At 39.9% G+C, this 20459-nt stretch overlaps 1 protein-coding gene across 1 annotated transcript in view; it reads right to left on the bottom strand.

The window, feature by feature from the left end:
* Positions 1–2416: 2416 nt before the first annotated feature.
* The window catches only part of ERG (ETS transcription factor ERG), a 64257-nt gene continuing 46214 nt past the window's right edge, over positions 2417–20459 (bottom strand). Inside the window, exons 4-10 of the mRNA XM_059829849.1 lie at positions 18398–18601; positions 17356–17436; positions 15198–15269; positions 9410–9478; positions 8994–9050; positions 6299–6346; positions 2417–3500 (exon numbers count right to left, since the gene is read on the bottom strand). Coding sequence (XP_059685832.1) covers positions 2980–3500; positions 6299–6346; positions 8994–9050; positions 9410–9478; positions 15198–15269; positions 17356–17436; positions 18398–18601 — 1052 coding nt within the window. The 3' untranslated portion in view covers positions 2417–2979. The remainder of the gene's footprint in view (positions 3501–6298; positions 6347–8993; positions 9051–9409; positions 9479–15197; positions 15270–17355; positions 17437–18397; positions 18602–20459) is intronic.

Below are 20459 nucleotides of genomic sequence, written 5' to 3'. Positions count from 1 at the left end.
TTCATCATGAGGGGTCTCCATCACGCCATCTGCTGTGACTCCATCCCTGTCCCAGGATTTGGACCCTTTCTTTCAATGTCAGGATGTTGTTCCCATTGCACATGATAGCAGCCAGGCAACACAATCCGGAAATCCTGCAGGCAGCTCTGTGAGCACTGGGCATGCTTTGGAGGACTCCAGGCATGTCCTTGCCAGTCTAAACAAAGACGGTTGTTTTATCTGGATTTTTAAGTGTTTAATTAAAAGCTGGTTCAACAATGCACTTACCATTTTTTGAGTTGTAAGTACACATGAAGTAGATAGCAAGCATCTGTAGATACATTTCCACTGAAAAGAAAGCTATTATTCTTATAGTCAGCATGTAGGTGTGCCTGCCATAACTTTCTAAGTGAGTGACTAACCTTTTCCAAAGGTTCAGTTTTTCTAACCTTTCCATGAGTTTTTATTTTTTAAGAGATACAGACTTACAGTGCTTATTTCCCAAATGATCACAAGGCTTATGATGCCACTGCTCAAGTCTCAAACGTTAGTAATATAATCCTGTGCTTATAAACTGCCACCAAGACACCCATAACATGGGAGTCTGGCAAGTAGGCTCCCATTGCACAGCACTGATTAATGCTCCACAAAAAGGATATGCGGAACATTTGCTATAAAACCTGAAACCACACCCATTTTGTCTGGAAAAGAGACAAAAGAACAGCAAAAAAGAGGGATACAGTTGGAGGTCTGAGCTGTCTGGGGTCTCTGCAGTAAACACTGCCTGCTGCAGAGACCCACTCATAAATGTCAGTGCTGATTTTCCAGACCAGTTCTTCAGCTGGTGTTGCAAAAAAATGGAGTCATGCCATTAGGCACCAGATGTAGTTTGGGGGCCCAGGGCACAGTGTGGGAAGCCTCTAAATCTGAAACAGAAAGAAAACATCCTGCCCTTTGTAAACAGACAGGATGGACTGCAGTGACAAATTACAAGCTACCATACACTTCATTCTAAAGTGAGGAATAATGGAAGTTATTCATTACTCACTTTATTTACTAATAATGATACAGTATGTATTAATAGCAAGGGGGCATGGTAATTCAACATATGATTCAGTATGAAAATACATCTCAGGCTGAGATTATGCTGCACAACCTAATGGCAACAAAAGATAATTTCTGGGTGTCCTTATTCTTCCTTAGAGGCCTCCTTTAGACTTAATTTTCAATCTTGGCCATGAAGTTGTCAAAGAATTGGGCATGGTTACAATCTCTGGGCAAAGGAAGCTCAGGACAAGAATGGCAAGGCACTGTTAAAGAAGGGCTGCAAGTATTTAGCAGAACTGTCTGGAAAAGAAGATACACAGAACTAGTCCACTTTGAACTTAGGCTAAGCATTGCTATTTGGTCCTACATTTTCATGATTGCCACATTTCACGAAACAAAATTTTAAAACAAAATGCCTAGCATATTTTAACATGGTGAGTACGAGATCTGATAGGCGTGTCAGGCACTAAAAATGCAAATGCAAACTACAGTGTCAATCTGAATTGCCATGCTAGGCCAAGCTTATTTTATTACATACATTCTGCATTCTAAGTACTAATATGTTCATAATGTAAACATTAAGCATACAGAGTTAAAATTCAAGGCCACAATATTTTTGATTGTCCCTTTTTTGTGTCTTTGGTTGGCCGAGATCAACTCGTAGTGTATAAATGCATAAGTTATATAATAATTATATAAAAAGGAAAAAATAACATTGACTTGTATACTTCATTCTGACAAACGCACAGCGTTCGCGACTCGATAAAGAAAAACTGGCGCCCGCCTAACAAAAATACTTAGATGATTTCTGATTTTGGCAGTCAGGGGTTGTCTCTTGCTTTAACCAATAGAAAACAAACTCCCTTAATAATGATGAGGTTCTAACTGGTAAATTTAAATATCAAACACAATTCCAGTTTTACTTTTTTTTAAAAAGAGATGCATATTCTGATTTCTGAATTCTTCTGCTTTTCCCTTTTTCCACTTTTTTTTTTTTTAAACTATAAAATCAAGCCTGTTCCTCCTGTAATACTGGGAATGGTATGATACTGAGCAATATGTTTCACAAGTCCAAACAAGTGTTTCTTCATAGTCCCAACGCTACTAAGTTTTCAGTCTTTTCAGTCTCTACTGGTAAAGAAGTATCTTTTCTCCCATTCTCATCACCTTTGTCCTCCTCTTTTTCCTTTCTGCTTCCTCTATCAGGTGCAGGCCTCTGATCTACAATCATACACTTGCCCTTCAGCACATCCTTGTTTCCACTGTTTGGCTCAGGGTTCCTGTAATACTGTCAATGAATCTTATAGTTTGGGTTGTCTTCACAGTTTGAGTAGCTGATAACACTCTGATGAATAGAACGCATATAATTTTAAACGAAACAATGCTGTTATACTCCAAATCAGCTTCCACACTAAACCAGTCTCTTTTGTTGATATGTTTTGATTTTTTTAAATACAGGTAGGGGTTTTTTTCTTTTTTTTTTCCCCCCTTCTTCCCCCCTCTTTTGTAATGATTCATATATTGTATGTTAGGTCACTATAGACTTATCCTTATATTGCTGTAGTATAGTCCCAGTTTTGCACTAGCAAGATATCAAACTTTACACATAAGCTTATCAACTTTTTAAGACCACTAGCTTTCGTAGGTTTTCCTTATCATTTCATGCTTTTACCTACAATAGTCTATTGTTGTTTGGTCCACAGAGTCGATGCCCATATACATTACATTTTAGTATCTTAATACTTCTTGAATACCTCCTTTAAATCCCTACTACAAAGAGTCTTTGACATTTATTTTTTAATGTGTTTTTTCCCAGCCAAACCTTCACTTGTCTCTTCAGGCACTTTTAATTCGTGTACTCCAATAGAGTTCATTGCAATTCATCAGGGACTGTATCCCAGCGAGAAGTGTCTTTCTTTGCTTTTTCTGGTGTTTCTTTTTTTCCCCACTTACTTAGTAGTAGGTGCCAAGATGAGAAGGCATATGAGCAGCTGGCAGCCTGGTATTGGGGTAGATACCTCCAGTTGGTGAATTCCAGTACGGATTAGGGGCAGCGAAAAAGCTGGACGATGTTACGGGCAAAGCAGGGGGATGGGGAGCTACAAAGTTCATCTTCTGAGGGTGCGCATGATAGGAGCTCATGTAGGGGAGGTCTGACGGGTATTTGTACATGGACGACTCTGGGGGGTGAGGCTGGAGAGCCTGAGCGATTCCATGGAAATCAAATTTGTAGGCGTAGCGCTTACCATGAACCTTAGTCATAATATTTTTATCATAGTAGTAGCGAAGCGCACGGCTGAGTTTGTCATAGTTCATGTTAGGTTTGCTTTTCCGCTCCCCCCAGCGTCGAGCCACTTCATCAGGGTCGGTCATCTTGAACTCCCCGTTGGTGCCCTCCCAGGTGATGCAGTTAGAGTTGGAGCTATCGGAGAGGAGCTCCAGCAGGAACTGCCATAGCTGTATCTGCCCGCTCCCTGTGGAGGGAAACAAAATAGAAATGTCAGGGCTAGTGACTAATAATGTTAAGACATCAATTCTTCCAGGCTCTCACATAGGACCCTACTAGGAAATGTTGCAAAGAAGGTTCCTATTTCTTGCTCTTAACTAGTCCCCTTTCTTCCAGCCCTGTCTCATGAAATCCTAAAGAGCAGAGATAATGGTAATGTGTCATGTTTTACCTCATCTGAGTGGCAGAATGCCATTACATGGAGATTTAATAGTTACCTAATGTCATTCAGTGTAGACAACTGATGGGGAAATAATACAGTGCTCATTTAGGAAACTAATCTCTAAAGTTCAGGACAAACAGCTTTCACTTGCGTAACATTTTGCTTGTTCTCACAGCATTATGTTGCAACTAAATGTTCTCTGCTATGGAATAAGCCTACACAAAATGGAGAAGTTTAGAGAAAGCTGGGCTCCTGCCAAACCATACCATCCATTTGCAGCATTTGGGGAAATGCAGAACGGAAACTTATTAGCTTGCTGTTGCACTGCATACAACCATAGGGCAAAACATTTGCAAGAACAGTGAAAAGGTCCATAAAATACATTCTTGTCATCATTCTGTGTCCAACAGGTTTAAATGATTATTGAAGTTAAGACTTAAAATGTCGGTTTTTTCTCCCTCCTCTGCCAATTTCATCTTAAAAAGAAAATAATTAGTCTGCTGTCAACTTTGCAGAAGTGTGTTGCCCAGAGTTATAGGAACAAAATTTGACCATTTTAGGCAATTGAAAGTAGATTTCAAAGGGCCTTGCCACTGATACTCATGATAAAAGTTTAGCATTTCTTAATAAAGCAGCACTGAAATGATGCAAAATACAGCTGAAGCAGCTTGCAAGGCAATCTGTTTCACAAGCACAATGTCAGCAGAATTTGCCAACCAGCTTATATGTGCTAACTTCTAAGTACATCTCTGACCAGGAATTGGTTGGATTCCTTTTTTTTGCCAAACCAGCTATGTGGGTATAATAAACAAGCTTTTCTTTAGAAAGCTTATAGTAGCGAATTATAAGATCAAGCTAGAGTAGCATCTGAAATCCATTAGCAGTTTATACTTCAGTGCAACTGAAACCCATATTCATTTAAATTATATTTATCCAAACTGTCCTTAATGAATTTCTTCTGTTCCATTAACATGCATTAAATAAACAAACAAACAAAAGAATTCATGGTATGAGCAAGGCATGCAAGTTTTAATACACGAAACATAACAAGAGGATTAGCCTTTGAGAATCAATAAACAGTTCAGCACTGGACAAAACACAAATTTTTGAATAAGCAATCCAACATATGTTCTAACATAAACACTTGCCTTCCAAACGTAATACATAGTCCTATGAAAATAAATGGTTGCTGTCAATTTCCTTTTAATGAGAGAGTAATTCCACCAATTTATAAACACACACAAAACATGTTAAAGCACAGGAACAATGGTGTGTAGGAATTCCATATCCAAATGTTAAAAAAGTATCCCAATCCAGATCATGTCAATGTCTTCCACAGTAATGAAGGCTACCAAATGGACACTTGACAAAATTATAGAAGCCAGGGTTTATGAACAAATTAAAGGGAGGTAGTCCCCCACTTCAAGTTAAGATCAGGGTTACCTGGAAACCCACTGCCTTAGGCCATCTGGAAAATCTTATTCTTAATACTTACTTAATTGCCTTCCTATGCCATGCACAACTGTTTAGAAAGTAAGCTAATCTAGAACTGTGCTTGATTGCACTTGGGATAAAGTGAAAGGAAATGGATGAGTATTTTGGCATTTTCATGCCTTGAAAAGCCATACAATTGTTATAAGAAGAAATATTGTTACTGGGGGTTGAGGAGCAAGGATCACTGTGCCGTGTGGCTGTTAAAGCAAGGAAAATAGGAAGTGGCATGCACAATGTCAATCCATTGTGGCAGATTATGACGTTGATTATGGTGGTGTACGGCCACAGTGTGTCCTGCAGGCTCAGAGCAGCAACAGTGAAATCTGCACAGTTCACAATCAGTGTTACTAACTCACCAAGAAGGTTCCTTGTCTTTAGCTAAAATGCGCTACAAGCCCCTGTTCACAATGTGCCCTGTTGCTGCCTTCTTAAAGTAGGAGAACATTTTTGAAGTGTTTAACCCAATTATTCCTTGCAAATAGATTATGCTTCCCTGTTTCTTCCCTCTATATTTTTGCTGGTTTGGGTTATTCATCCCCAAATTTTGTATTTGCCAAGGTCAGTATGGCATTGTATTGTGGATTAACAGAATCTGGGACACATATGACACAGATCTATAAGAGAGTCATGCCCTTCTGGAGGGGTACCTGGAGGCCAGATGAGATATCTTACAGCACTTAACAAAATCCTGATGTTTAGGCAACTGAAGTGAACTCCTATTGATATGAGAAGTTCAAATACCTCTAATGAGGTATTTGACTGACTGAATGTAACCATCTACTCTAGGATGATTTGAATAGCTCTCTACGGAGAGCCATATTAACTATGTCTCCAATGAGTATCATGGGAAATAAGACACCTAGCTCATAGGTAGACACCTACATTAAGATACATGAGTTTATGTGTCTTAATCTGTGACCTCAGTCCCACCCTTGTGTGATTTTTTAGACACCTAATCCTGCAACACATTGGGTATCATCAGCTCCCACTGAGTCATACTGAAGAGTGGTAAAATAGGTCACATCACCTTCCAGGTCTGGCCTTAAAGCAGAAGCGGGGACACTAGCAGTGAAAAGAAATCTTCCTAAATCAGCAAAATCCCTTCTCACCTGGATTTGCAAGTCGGCTGCTGGTCGGTCCAAGAATCTGATACGGATCTACAAAATTGTGAAAGAAAGATTTTAAATCATGTAACAATGATGTCAAATATTTTAGGTGTTATTTTTTAACCTTGTAAGGGGCAGTGTATACCACCTGATGGGACAGAAGGTCCAACACCAGGGAAAGTAGTTCCTTTCTCTGCATTACAATATCTGCACATTTTCCCTTAAAATTGGGTGTGCACATGAACAATTGCAAAGATATGCATTTGCCTTTTGTACTAATACTAATACTAATACTAATACTAATACTAATACTAATACTCCCCTGTATTAACCTTGCAGCTAGGGTTTTCAGAAGAGCCTGTGTCAGCCACACAATGCCTGTAGCATTTCAATGTTTTCCTCAAGGGATTCCCTCCCAAAACGAAAACTTATTTTGGCCTGAATTGAAGTACCACAGGAAAAAGGGAAGGTTGTGACACAAGTACAAAAGCCAAAGTGATGGGCTGCAAGCACAGCCTGGAGCCCCTCGCTGAACGACGCTGTCACTGGGCTGCCTCATCTCCGGACAGCTGTTCTCAAACGGCCGCCAGTTTTACAGCCAAGAAGATAATCAGGTTACATTCCTTATACATTTAAATAATCTGTGCAGCTCACACACTGCCATTAAATGGTCCTAAGGACTTACATAAATATCAGTATATTTCTTGAAAGATTCTCATGATTGGAAGGCCAGGCAAAAAGGCAAAAAGCAGTATATTACTTCCCAGGCAGCATGCATATGAGTTAATGAGATGTAGTCATGCGCACAGTCTTATTTAGCTACAACAATAGCCAGAATAATGATTTGAAATCCATGTGATAAAAACAGGCTCAAAGTCTTCTGAGCTAAGAATATCCTCCAAATGTCTTTTGTTTCCTATTTCTACCCTTTTGCTGTTAACAAAAGCCGTGCACTCTTCACAGATGCACTATTCGCTGGGTAAAAAACTGGCTGGACAGCCGAGCCCAGAGAGTTGTGGTGAATGGAGTGAAATCCAGTTGGCGGCCGGTCACAAGCAGAGTCCCCCAGGGCTCAGTTTTGGGGCCGGTCTTGTTTAATATCTTTATCGATGATCTGGATGAGGGGATCGAGTGCACCCTCAGTAAGTTTGCAGACGACACCAAGTTGGGTGGGAGTGTTGATCTGCTTGAGGGTAGGAAGGCTCTGCAGAGGGATCTGGACAGGCTGGATGGATGGGCCCAGGCCAATTGTATGAGGTTCAACAAGGTCAAGTGCCGGGTTCTACACTTCGGCCACAACAACCCCATGCAACACTACAGGCTTGGGGACGAGTGGCTGGAAAGCTGCCCTGCAGAAAAGGACCTGGGGGTGTTGGTTGACAGCCGGCTGAAGATGAGCCGGCAGTGTGCCCAGGTGGCCAAGAAGGCCAATGGCATCCTGGCCTGTATCAAAAATAGCGTGGCCAGCAGGACCAGGGAAGTGATCGTGCCCCTGTACTCGGCGCTGGTGAGGCCGCACCTCGAATACTGTGTTCAGTTTTGGGCCCCTCACTACAAGAAGGACATTGAGGTGCTGGAGCATGTCCAGAGAAGGGCGACGAAGCTGGTGAGAGATCTGGAGCACAAGTCTTTTGAGGAGCGGCTGAGGGAACTGGGGTTGTTCATTCTGGAGAAGAGGAGGCTGAGGGGGGACCTCATCACTCTCTACAATTACCTGAAAGGGGGTTGCAGAGAGGTGGGTGTTGGTCTCTTCTCCCAAGTGACGAGTGGCAGGACTAGAGGAAATGGCCTCAAGTTGCGCCAGGGGAGGTTCAGACTGGATATTAGGAAAAATTTCTTTACTGAGAGTGTGGTGACAAACTGGAATAAACTGCCCAGGGAGGTGGTGGAGTCACCATCATTGGAGGTATTCAAGGAACGTGTGGATGTGGCATTGTGGGACATGGCTTAATGGGCATGGGGGCAGGGGGGGGGTGTGTTTGGGTCTTTTTTTGGTTGATGGTTGGACTTGATGATCTTACAGGTATTTTCCAACCTTAGTGATTCTGTGATTCTGTGATTCTGTAACTGACTCAGAATCTCTGCAGTGCTTTCTAGCTACCTGTCCAAAACAGTCTAATTCACAATAAGGAATTCAGTCCTACCCCATGGATTAGCTGCTTTGAAAACACAAAATGCACCCATTTTGCAAAACCACTAGTCTACAAACTCATAAACTACTTTCTCCTCAGTTTCCCAATAGACTGAGAATCCTTCCCATTTTCCTGCTTAATTTCAGGAGCCCAATTAAAACAGGTTTCTGTATGCTGTAATCCATTTTCCTTTCTTTGCTCATGCACATTTTCCAACTGCTAGCATTTCAACTACTGTGGAGTATATGGTCTTTTGACATCCTTACCTTACACCTTTGTACCTAAACTGTGCATACGTACTTTGTTTAACAGCTTTTTCACTCTGCAAGGTCGTCACTGCCATTAAACATTACTAAAAGCAACTTTCAATGGCCATGGGAGCCTTCATCTCAGATCCAGACGTAGAGCCAACACATACATGCCTGGGGTCACCAGCTGGAGCTCTCATTAGTGGTCTGAATCACATGTTGCAATTTGCTTCTGGTTAGTAGGTGAGAGCCATCCTTCTCATCATGTTCAACAAACCCCATCAGACCCAGGCATAGTTCAAACAAAATGACACCCACCTAACTGAGGACGCTGGTCTTCTGTTTTGGGAACTGTTGAGGATGATGGCTGAGTAGCTGAAAATGGAAAAACCCATATAGTTATTTTTCCAGTTTGGAAGATGGTCACCAAACAGATCACAGGCCTGGGACTCCTGCTGCTCACCACTCAATGATGGTCACAACAGGATTTAGCTATATAAGAGTACATGGTTATGGACCCGATGAAGCCTGAGTTCAAGGAAGGATGTGGCTGCCCCAGTGACTCCACCCAGTATTGCCTATACACAGCTAACAGACTTTCCAGCCAAGGCACAGGTAAAAATCCTCCAGAGCCTAATGCTGAGGCAGCTCCTATCAGTTCACTTCAGAGTCTATTCAGGTTGCACCAAATGTGCATTAGGCCCACAGGCTAGACACACACAGATGTTTTTTACCTTTTGACTGAGGACTGGGGTGGGTGTGACTCGTCCATGCTGATCTCCTGGCTTGCTCATAAGGCAAATCTACAAAGGAAAAATATACGGATTCATGCAGATATGGCATAAAGTGTTTATGTCCATAAAGGGCACACTTCTAGGTGACCCATTGGATTGGAAAAATTACTGAAATAGGAAGGACACTCTATGTTAAAACCTTTATCATCTTTATTGTCTCTAAAAATAACAGTACCACATTGCCCTCTGCATTCCTTTTTAGAGGTGCCTATTCTTGTTAGATGTCTGAACTGCACTGAAATAGCTGGTACAAACACTCAATAGAGTCCATCGGTTCCAAAGTGCTCAGAGCACTCCCTTTGGTCTCCTTTCTCAGCCCAGGACACCAAGGTATGACACGCACCACACATCATGGACAATTTATGCTGGAGTCTTGCAGGAAAAGTCCCCCAAGAGGTCACAGCTCAGATTAAGCACAAACCATTCCCCTCCAATCTCAGCATGTAACAGTATTTTAAGAAGATAGACTTTAGCTGATTTAATGTGCATATATATGTGAGACAACGAAGTCTTGGTTTTGTCTGTTGGAGATTCCTCTAAACCACTGTTGTATGTTTGTGTTTGCACCAGCTTTCATTGCCATCACACACTTTATTATGCTCTCCCTGCGATATTATTCCTCAAGCTTGCAAGTGCTCTCCTCCTCAGATGCACCCTCTGGTCTCAGTCTCATCATTCAGAATCCAACCTTTTGGGATAATTGATTGCTGCACTTTGCCAAAGTCTCACTTGTTTCTCTTCTACTAGGCATTTCAAATTATTAATAATTCTTTTTCCTTCACTTTCTCTTCCACACCCCAGTATCCTCACAGATCTTTAGAAACATCACGTGAAAACAGCGAACATGCTTAGATGTTAAACATATATAGGTATCCATATTATATTTCTTCCAAAAAGTGGATAGCTTTTTTCCTGCTTCATCTATTTAAATATTCCTTTCTGATTCTTGGGACAAGCTCCTTAACTTTACGTATCTAAATTTTTGTTTGCCTTTTCTTTCATTTACTCATTACTTCTATTTCATTTAAATGTTTTATCATGTAAAAGTAAAGAAACTAAAATGTAAGAGCTTTCTTCATAAAGTGTATGTAGTAAATTCAAATGTTTGGTTTACACTTTGAGATCTTTTGCAGTTGCCTGTGCTTTTCTATGGCTGGCTTTAACACATTAGATAAAATTGCCTCCAAAATTGGAGACTTATGTAGCCTGCCCAGGATCTCAGGAAGGCAGCAGTACTCACCTGCTAGAACTAAGTTGGTGCAGATGATTTGATTCTTAACAGTGCTTGTGCTTTATTTTAGAAATGATGTTTGGATATGAAACCAGTTAGGAAGTGAAGTTACAGTCACAGACTGGCTCTGTGCAAAACAGATGTATCTCTGCCCATTTCCAAGCACTATGAGCAGAAGTACTGAATGGAAATAAAGTGTAATGTGAAATTCACAACCAAATTGCCTTTAATTTATTTAGTCTGTTTGGCTTGAGGAGCAGACTGGCACCACCAGCACTGTCGTCTCCTGGAACCTTACACTTCAAAAACTTTGCTTTTGCTGAGATATGCAATTTATATTTGTATTACATTCGAATAACTAGTGCCTTTTTATCCCTGATTTCTTGAGAACTATTCCAGTCTTGTCCTTCAGAAACTTGGAGAAAACAACATGAATTGCACAAGTGCTCATCCCTGAGCAGAATACTGGTGTGCAGGTGAATCATTGTAACATGCAGATGTCCCGACCAGGTTGAAGTCAATACTGCTGTTAATTGTTGTAGTTAGAGCCACCTCATGGCCTGAGGAATTTATCATCTAACAAAATAATTCAGAAGGACTCTGGTCATGTTTCCAGGGGTTTCCGAGTTCTGTTTGTACAAAGGGGTACAGGGCTCAGCTGTGGGCTGCTTGCATATATCTTGCCCAGTCCTGCCTTGCCTGGCCAGATCTCTACATCCATGGCAGCCTTGCCAGGGAGATTCTGGTGACATAAGGAACCTATTTTTTCCCCCAGTTCTTCCCCAGAAAGACAACAGGCAAGTAAGGGAAAAAGATCACACAGAAGGTATGTGCTCATCCTTAGGTTGTGCAACTCCTCCCACAACCTCATCTCTCCTCTCCTCTCCTCTCCTCTCCTCTCCTCTCCTCTCCTCTCCACTGTCCTCTCTTCTCTACCTCTATGTATTTGTGGGTCTCCAAATTATTAGACACCTGTACACTGACAGTACTGCGTGATCTTGTATGCTTGTACTTGGTGGCACTTGCAGCCTTAAAATATATTTGGTACAAATTTAGTACTGTGAGAAAACTGTTTTGCCTTTTAACTCAACACATCATAAGATGGTTTTCTGACTACGCCCTCTCCATTAAAAGAAAAATCCAGTTATCAGCCTTTCTTGAAATAGCACAAAATTCCGACTTAATTCTTAGTTCAGTGTTGTGCCTTGATAAACATGTTGCTATCCTAGATAAGCAGATCTGTTCTTATTCATGAGATATTAGTACAACATGTCCTTATCTTGGACAGATCTTTGATGGGAATGCTCCTGTTTGATGAGACATGTAGACAAAGCCATATTAGGTCTTCCTGAGCTCCTGCTAGCTTCATTGTATTACTTTCACCTTGTTGAAACCTCATGTTCTGTTGTAAAGGTGACTGAAGAAATACGCCTTTGTCATTGCAGTTCATTACAAGCCCTGCTCATTTCCTATTTTCTATTGTAGTGCCTTAACAATGGCAATGCTTAATTACTTTCTCCAGAATTGCATCCCAGGATTTGGCTAATTCCCATTTAACATTATTTACTCCCCCTCCCCTCATTTTTGACCTTTTTCATGTCATCAAGTGATTGTCCCCACGATCTGCTATTGCTCTCACATGAAAGGCACTTTGTTATGGAAAAGCTTCTTTGCAGTCTAGTTGAAAAGTGACATTTAACTAAAAGGAAAGCAATGGTATAAGCAACAAAAGAGTTTCTTGAGAGAAAATTGAATTTCTGCAAAAAACTCTTTTTTTTTTTCTGAATGAAAATTCTGACTTTAAAGATGTTTGCCAACTTTCATTTGTGAAAGATAAAATAAAATAATACTTTCAAAATCACATGATAGTTTGTTGTAGGAAATGTTTAGTTAGGATACACCAGTTTACAGAGGAGAACAGAGACACCCCATATCCAAACTACAACTCCCACAAGGAATTGTGTTAACACAGGAAGGTGCTTTTAATGTTGACATAAAGCATTTTGTTTTGTAAGTGTCGTAAGTGTGATTTGGGTAAAAATGTTGAAATGAAGGACTTCACCATATATGATATGTGGGTGTTTTTAGACCCTTCTACTTCAGAGAAAAATAATATTTTATTTTTCCATCACAAGTCAAGATGAAACAAATAAGGAAATAATAGACTTTCTCATGGGATGAAAAAATCCAGGTTTTGTTCAAGTCCAGTGAAAACATACCCTTAAATTAATATTCTTTCACAGCAGACACATTCTAGCCTTTGCATGAAATCCTCTCAATTGGCATGGTTATTTCCTGAAGGACACCTAGGTCACTCTGGTCTTACCTTAGTTACATGCTCATTTTCATTGGAAACTACTGAGAGCTTCAGGCATCCATTTTTACACTGCGTAGTTGGTAATTGTTTCTATAGCTATGCTTTTGTCTTCTCATCCATATTAATGTCCAGATTCCTCTGTGCCATTCAAAGCTCCTGGGTGCTACTCTAACCTGTGACCATGAGAGCCACAGTCTGCTTTAATGTTTCATGAAAATGTCTAACTTTTTTTTGAATATCCTCTCTTCTAATACTGAGACTAAGCAGGTACTCTGGGACACTCTTTATTTTGATAATTATATCATTTTTCCTCATCCCCAGACCCTGCGTTGAGTAATTTCAAACTATTACATATTTCAACATGCTGGAAAGATTTTCCATATTCCCATGGCTTGCTCTAAGCACCTTCTAATTCTGCAGATAGCCTTTCTGATAAGGGATGATTCACACAGCTTTCCATACAAGGTCACACTGATGATTTATTTAATGGTACAGTCAGATTTCCTATATGATCCTCCACTGTGTTCCTTCATTTGTTTACTTTTTTTTCACTTTGGCCAACAACTACAGCAGTGTCTTTCATTGTGTCATAAATAAAGATGCCTATGTTAAGTTCTTCTTCTATGAGTGAAGAGGGTTAATTTGAAATCAGTAAGATATGCAAATAACTTGTGTCTTATTTATTTATCAACTTTTATTCTCAGCTGTTAACATATTGCCAGTTCATTGATCTCTAATAAGGCTCTAGTCACCTGTACAGGAATCCTTTAGAGGAATCTCTCGTTTTAAGCAATGACAGAATCATATGTCATCTCTAAGTTTTATACCAAATTTTATTGTGTCTTTTTTTAGTTATTAATAACTACAGATCATGGCAAAGAACGCTAAAGAACCAATGACTTAAGCTGTCCATTATTTAGTCCTCAGAACAGGTCAATGAGCCAGTTCTGGATCTGTTAAAATATTTTGTTTCTTATGACATGCTGATTCAACTTTCATTGTAAATAGTTGTGGGGCACTTTGGTAAATGCCTTATGAAATCCAAATGCCAAATGTATGCATTGGATCAATGCTTCCTTTCTATTCACTACAGTATTGTTATAGACAAACAAACCTAGCAGAAGAGTTTGTTTTCCTAGAAACTGCGCAGGGTGGATTTGATCATGTAATGGTCTGGTAGCCATTTCCCTATCTATCTTTTTAAATTATCAATTAACAAATCTACAGACATGCATATATACAAGTGTACATAAAAGAGTTACTTGTGTATACTCTCCTGGATTATAACCTAGAGCGTTGATAAAAGATAGGTAAAATATTTGCTATCCAAAACCCTCTCAGTTTTTAATGAGAGACTGTATCTTTTCACAAGAGCTCAGTCAATTCAAGTGTATCTCCCTTCAGAAGTATTTTGCTGCAACTCCTCTTCATGTCTCACAGTACTTTGCGCTTATTACTGGAAAAGCGAATGTCCAGATTAGGCATTTTTCCAGCATCTTTAGTGGTGAAGGGTGATGCAAAGAAAATTTTTTGCTTCATAGCAATGTCCTCATCTTCTTTAATTATTACCCTTAGCCCTTCATAAACCAGCACACCCAGAATACTTTAATGGGCTTCAAACTTTTGAGCAATAAGAACTTTCTTATGTTTTGATTTTACTTATTTAGTCTCTTAAACTCACAATCAGATGTGGTGGAGTTTATTTGCCTCAAGCATAAATAAAAAGTAGATAGCAGGAGAAACACGTATCCTGCATTTTTAGAATACTTTTCCCCAATATACTTCAAATAGCATTACGAAAGAGGGTATTCTTGGCTCATTTTACAGACAGAGAGCTGAAGCACATCATTGAAAAGTGACTGCGCTGGGACAGTGCAACAGAACCAGTGAACACAGCTCTGGTCTTCTGATTCTCTGGTGCTTTAAACACTAGATAGCATTACTTCAAAGACAGAGATATGTGGAAGAAACCGACATTTAACTGCTCCACTTAATCATCTCACTCTACATAATGATATATGCACACACATACATATAAAATACATGAATATGATATGTGTGTGTATTCAAAATATAGCCTAATATTTATGAAAAGAGAGTTGAAGGAGAAAAAGAACGAGATACTTCAGGAGATGAAACGAGGAAGATCACAGCATACAAAAGGTGGTCATTGTTCATACCTGGCCTGGTTGTAATTCTTTGTGTTGCTTCTGGATAAACTGATGTATTTGGGAAAATAAAAGTGGCACCTCCTAAAGAGAAAGAAGAAGACATAACACCTAAAGATTCATTTTGACAGTCCCTAAGTCCACTGAAATTTTCCCTCTTGTACTGTGTCTGAATGAAGACTATGAATAGCTATTTTCTATCATCTTAGGACTGTTATATATAAAAGTTAATTCCGATAGCCTTTGCATCTGTGTAAACCCATTCAAATTACTGCATAAAAGTCTATGCAAAATCTGTGTTAAGAGAGAAGAGTCAAGTTCAGGAAATCCCTTCTACCTTTCCCACAATCACCTGCATCTGTGCAGGTGGTTTCATATCTTCTGAAATAAAACTTCTTTGCCTTCTCTTCATTAGTGCATGCACTTCCCAGACAGGTTCATATTTTCAACAGAGACTGTAGGCCTGGGCCAAAGCCTGCTGGTGTCTGTGGGAATCTTCTCACAGACTTTGATCAGCTTTGGGTCAGACCCTCAGAAATCTCATTCTCTTCACAGAGTGAGAAAATCAAAAATACTGAGCTTGATATAGAAAATGGTATCTCACTTATCTCAGGCATTGAAATTGCTCTAACTACATCAACAGACTTCTAATGACCATTTCTATGAACATGAGAAGGGTCATAAGGTTTTGTGCAATTACTGCTGACTTCAAGAAGAACTTGTTTCTAACTCTTTTGTGGTCTCTTGAAAATCCCGCTCCAAAGTTCTTATGCCACCAGAATAACAAGTTTTCCTTATGCTGATGACCAGCATGATATTATTCATCCTCCCAATGATAGAAATGCAGACAATCTCATTTTGGTGAAATGAATTTCAAAACATCTTTGTCAGTGCACACATATAGAAAAAGATAATACATAGAACTGCTGAACAACACTTGGATAACTGTATGTGGAAACTGCTTGGCAAATTAGAATCTGGAAAGCCAAAGATGGAAAAGACCATCGAGTCCATCTATTTTTAAAAATGGCTTAAGGCTTATTCCAAACCCCATCAAAGTCAATGGAAAAATTTTGTTGCTTTTGGTGGGGTTTGAAGCAGGCCTACAGCGCACAGTAGGACTTTATATCAAGTGGCAAACATCTAAGCTCAGGGAGAGATCTTCTAATCTAGTTACTTTTGCTAGGAAACTCACTGCTGTTTACCACAGTGAAAAAATAAATGAAATATGAAAAAGGCATCGCAATCCAAGGTTTTCTTTTTTTTTTTTTCCTTTTGCATTATCCTTTGTATTATCTTTTTCATTTCTCATAAAGAATTGTTATTTCTGGTCACTGTAGGTAACTAATACCCTCAGGCATGATGATGCAATATTCCAAACATCTTTAATCAGTATGTATATCATACTATATGTACAATTCCATGCCATCCTCTGTTGCACAACTGCGAGAGCAAGATAAAATTTATTCTGAATTATTTTCATAAATATTTTAAGTCACATCGTGAAAGACAGATGCTTTTGAGGCATGTATTGTATTGTTCTCCTACCTACACTCAATACTTTTCTGGGCCAAATTAACAGAAGGGTGAATATTAACAAAAATCATTTTACATTCAGATCAGACTTAGTGGAAGTTACAACATCGAACGTAAGAGTTTCCAGCTCAAGTCCCATATAACTGACAAATGGGATGAGCTAACTGCCTAAATAGCAATTTTTTTGAATTATACGATATACACTGCATGGGAGGGGAGACAGACCCCATTCACCAGAGCCCAGAGCACTTAGGCCAGCACTGAAGCACTTTTGAGCTCCACCAACCTTCTAGGGATCCATGGAGTAAATGTGACAGTACAATGAGACAGAATGAGAAAAAAAAGTTCTCCGAGACAAAGGCCCTGAGCCTGCAGTTGATCATGTGTCAGGGACCCCATTCTCTTGTAGGACACAAAAAATTACCAGTAAGGAGACCATTTTTGCACCATCTGGTCCTACATGACCTCACCTTTTTTCTGTGTGTCTGTGCGTAACACTCACACACACAGCAAGGAGAGAATACGCTTGTCTCCCTCCTGATATACCATTTCCATTTTTAGCAAGCAACCCATAAAAAGGAATCCTGTGCTTTTAGAAGATGACCTATAGCAATGGGAGCAGTGCCAGCATTACCTGTGTTTCTAGCATGCATTAACCGTGGAGAGTTTTGTAAGGCCTTATCAACATCATCTGAAGTCAAATGTGGAAGAGGAGCTACAAAACAAAACAAAAAGCAACACCAAAATGAAAAAAAAATTGTGAATTATCTTTTTAAACCATATTTTCCCCTGACAGGATTGTCTGAATGCAAGTCTACCGACAGTCAGTTTCAGTCTGCAGTTTGGAGGGAGGCGTGTGTGCTACAGCTTAAACTAGGGCATTCATTTATTCAACATCATGAATGCATAATATTTCTGACTGATTATTGACAGCGTGCGTGTGGAGAAGACTGCACCGCACTGGTGTTGCAATGCTTGTTGTTTTTTTCTTTAAAAACCATGTTCACTTTAACTTCTTTAAACTGAGGCAAACCTGCAAAATTTCCTCAGCTTAGATGAAAGCCCTCAAGCCAGCAATTCACTAGTCCCTTCTTTCCCTTTGAAATGCTAGCCATGCACTACAAGTAATTTGCATTTGGACTTCAGGGACTGTTAGTTTTTTCCATGAATTTACAGAACTTTTATTCAATTCAGTGAAATCTCCCTGATCCTTTTCAGAGTAGAGCAAACTGCTGTCAGTCCTTAGAATCATGCCTGGAATTCACTTTATGAGTCAATGTTTGCACTCTTGTTTAGCATTTTATCGTTAAAATGGAAAGAAATGAGTATGTGACCAGAAAAAACATTAGCACTGAATCCCATATTATTTTCTTCCTACAGTATGCTGATGAATATGCTGGGTTTCAATTTGATTTTTCTCTGAGATGGACATGTAGAAATATTCCCTAACTCTTTTCTTCGATGAACATGAGTGAAAGCCAGCTAAAATTAATGGGAATCTTTCCATCAAGCTCAGGAGGCTTTGGATCAGGCTCCCTGCTATGTTCTTAGGAACAGCAACATTTGCAACAGACATTTGAAAACCCCGCTGAGCGTATCCACACCGTTAAATCTAAGACTGATATCAACAACAGATTGATTGTAGCCACTACCATAACGACAGCAAACTAGCTTACTCTCTCTGAGGTAGTGTAGGTGTGACAGGAGGATATCTGCATTATAGCTTGGGGTGAGTCTCTGGAAGTCGTCTTTGGTCATTTTACACAGCTCCTTCCCATCAATGTTCTGGAACAACAAGATGTCCACATCTGGGAGACCGTACTCCTTCACCGCCCATTCCAGCCACTGGCGTACATGGTCTGTGCTCCATAGCGTAGGATCTGGTGGTATCACAAAGCATAAAATTAGGCACAGAGGGGAGAGTGCTGATGCGCTGGACCAGTACAAAATAAATGTAGACCTCAATCAAACTGGAGAGACCTTAATCCCCTGTTTACTGGCTGCTGGAGATACATGAGGAATTAATTTGGCCTGTTGAGTGCAAATGAGAATAACTGTCTGTGAAAAACTATTAGGGAAGAGCTGTGAGCTCTGATTATTAACAACAAACCCTCTGCTGTTGAGCTCCTTCTCCCATTTAGTTCTTTTTTCTTGTTATTTTTATGCATTACGCTCTCATACAGAGAATACTCTTTAGAAACGTATTTAAGAGAGCCCACTAACAGCACTGGGACTTCTATCGGAACAATTTTCGAAGCTCACTGTTGAATTTATATCTATATTCAAGTGAAATTTCCACTCCAGTCAGAAGTACTGTTTCTTTGGCATGGGCTAAGTAAGCATTCACAGATTTGGCGAGTTATTTCATAAACTAGAGTGGGTCATATTAAAATATCCTGCACTTCCTTTCCTAGACTGCTGTGTTGTAGTGGTGTACATTGCTGCATGGGTTTTTACTTGCTACCTGAAGTATTGGCAAAACCATCTGGGGTAAAAGCAAGAACTAGTCCAGATTTTTAGCAAAACATAAGGCCAAATACCTTGTGTTTTTGACTGAAACCTTGATTTCAACTTAAACTTCCTTTTTGCTTCTAAACTCCTTTTCTATTTCTCTCCCATTCTACTTTTCCCCATTCTTGAGTTATAGTAAGCACCCATCAACATGCAGGCCTGTAACGACCTGCAAAGCACATCCCCATAATGGAAGACAGCTCCTACCATGAAGAATTTATACTTTTTGAAGAGAAAAGAATAGATTTAAGGGGAAACAAACTCCTTGGGACTTTGTGCCTTCCAACCTAAATGATTCTGTGATTCTGTGATATCCTGAAAACTGAGAATGGAGCACACAGAGGTCAAACGGCTGTACTCTGTCACATAGAAGTCTGTGGAAGGGCTGGGACTTGAGTGACAGCCTAAATAGTTTTTCCGTGGCTTAATTCAGTGCCATTCCCTCTCTTTTGACTGTTGTTCAGGCTGGTCTGAAAGAGGTGGGGACCTCTTTCCATGGGCTAGGAACTATTCAGAGTCTGTCATGCTGTTGCTCACTCCCAATCCTTCACCCACTAGTGCCTCCCCTTTTCTGATGCTTCTTTTGGCATTTTAAGTCCATGCAAGTCGGAATATTTAATCCTCTGGAGCTGCAGAGGGTTTCTCCGTTCTATGAAGTGCACCAAAAAACACTTAAAAGAATGCCCCCATCTGATATGAAATACGTAGCAATCTAGAGAGATGCAAGTCTGGTTGATAAAACTAGGGTCTGGATGAGATTGCCCACATTTACAGCTGAGAACTCCAACAACTACATTCAGTTTGGTTTGAAGTAAACAACCGAACACCAGGAAGTTTACCAAAACATTTCGATTATGACTATAATTTTTAAATGCTTCTTATTTATGATAATTAGAAAGTTACCACAGCTGGAAATGTGAATTTTGTTTTTTCTATTCCTAGACATTGCCACATAGGCTGCACACTGCCTATATGGTAGTCAAACAAAACCAACTTATTTTTACCCATACGTTTCTTCTAGGAACCTCAAAATAGCAAGGCTGTGACTGACCATCTTGTTCCTTGAATGTCACTCAAATCCACCTCAAAACACACCTCCAGGAATACACTGAGAAAAAAAGGTCTTGCTGAGCTAAACATGCTAAGGGTTACTAAAAGACTGAAAAAAGTGCCAACCACCAAGAAGACAAATGTTTTAGAAGAACATTGAAATGTCATGAATTTCAG

The sequence above is a fragment of the Gavia stellata genome, chromosome 1 (genome assembly GCF_030936135.1).
Source record: "Gavia stellata isolate bGavSte3 chromosome 1, bGavSte3.hap2, whole genome shotgun sequence".
Taxonomy (NCBI): domain Eukaryota; kingdom Metazoa; phylum Chordata; class Aves; order Gaviiformes; family Gaviidae; genus Gavia; species Gavia stellata.
Note: the sequence above shows the minus strand (reverse complement) of the source record. Positions and strands in the feature narration are given on the sequence as shown.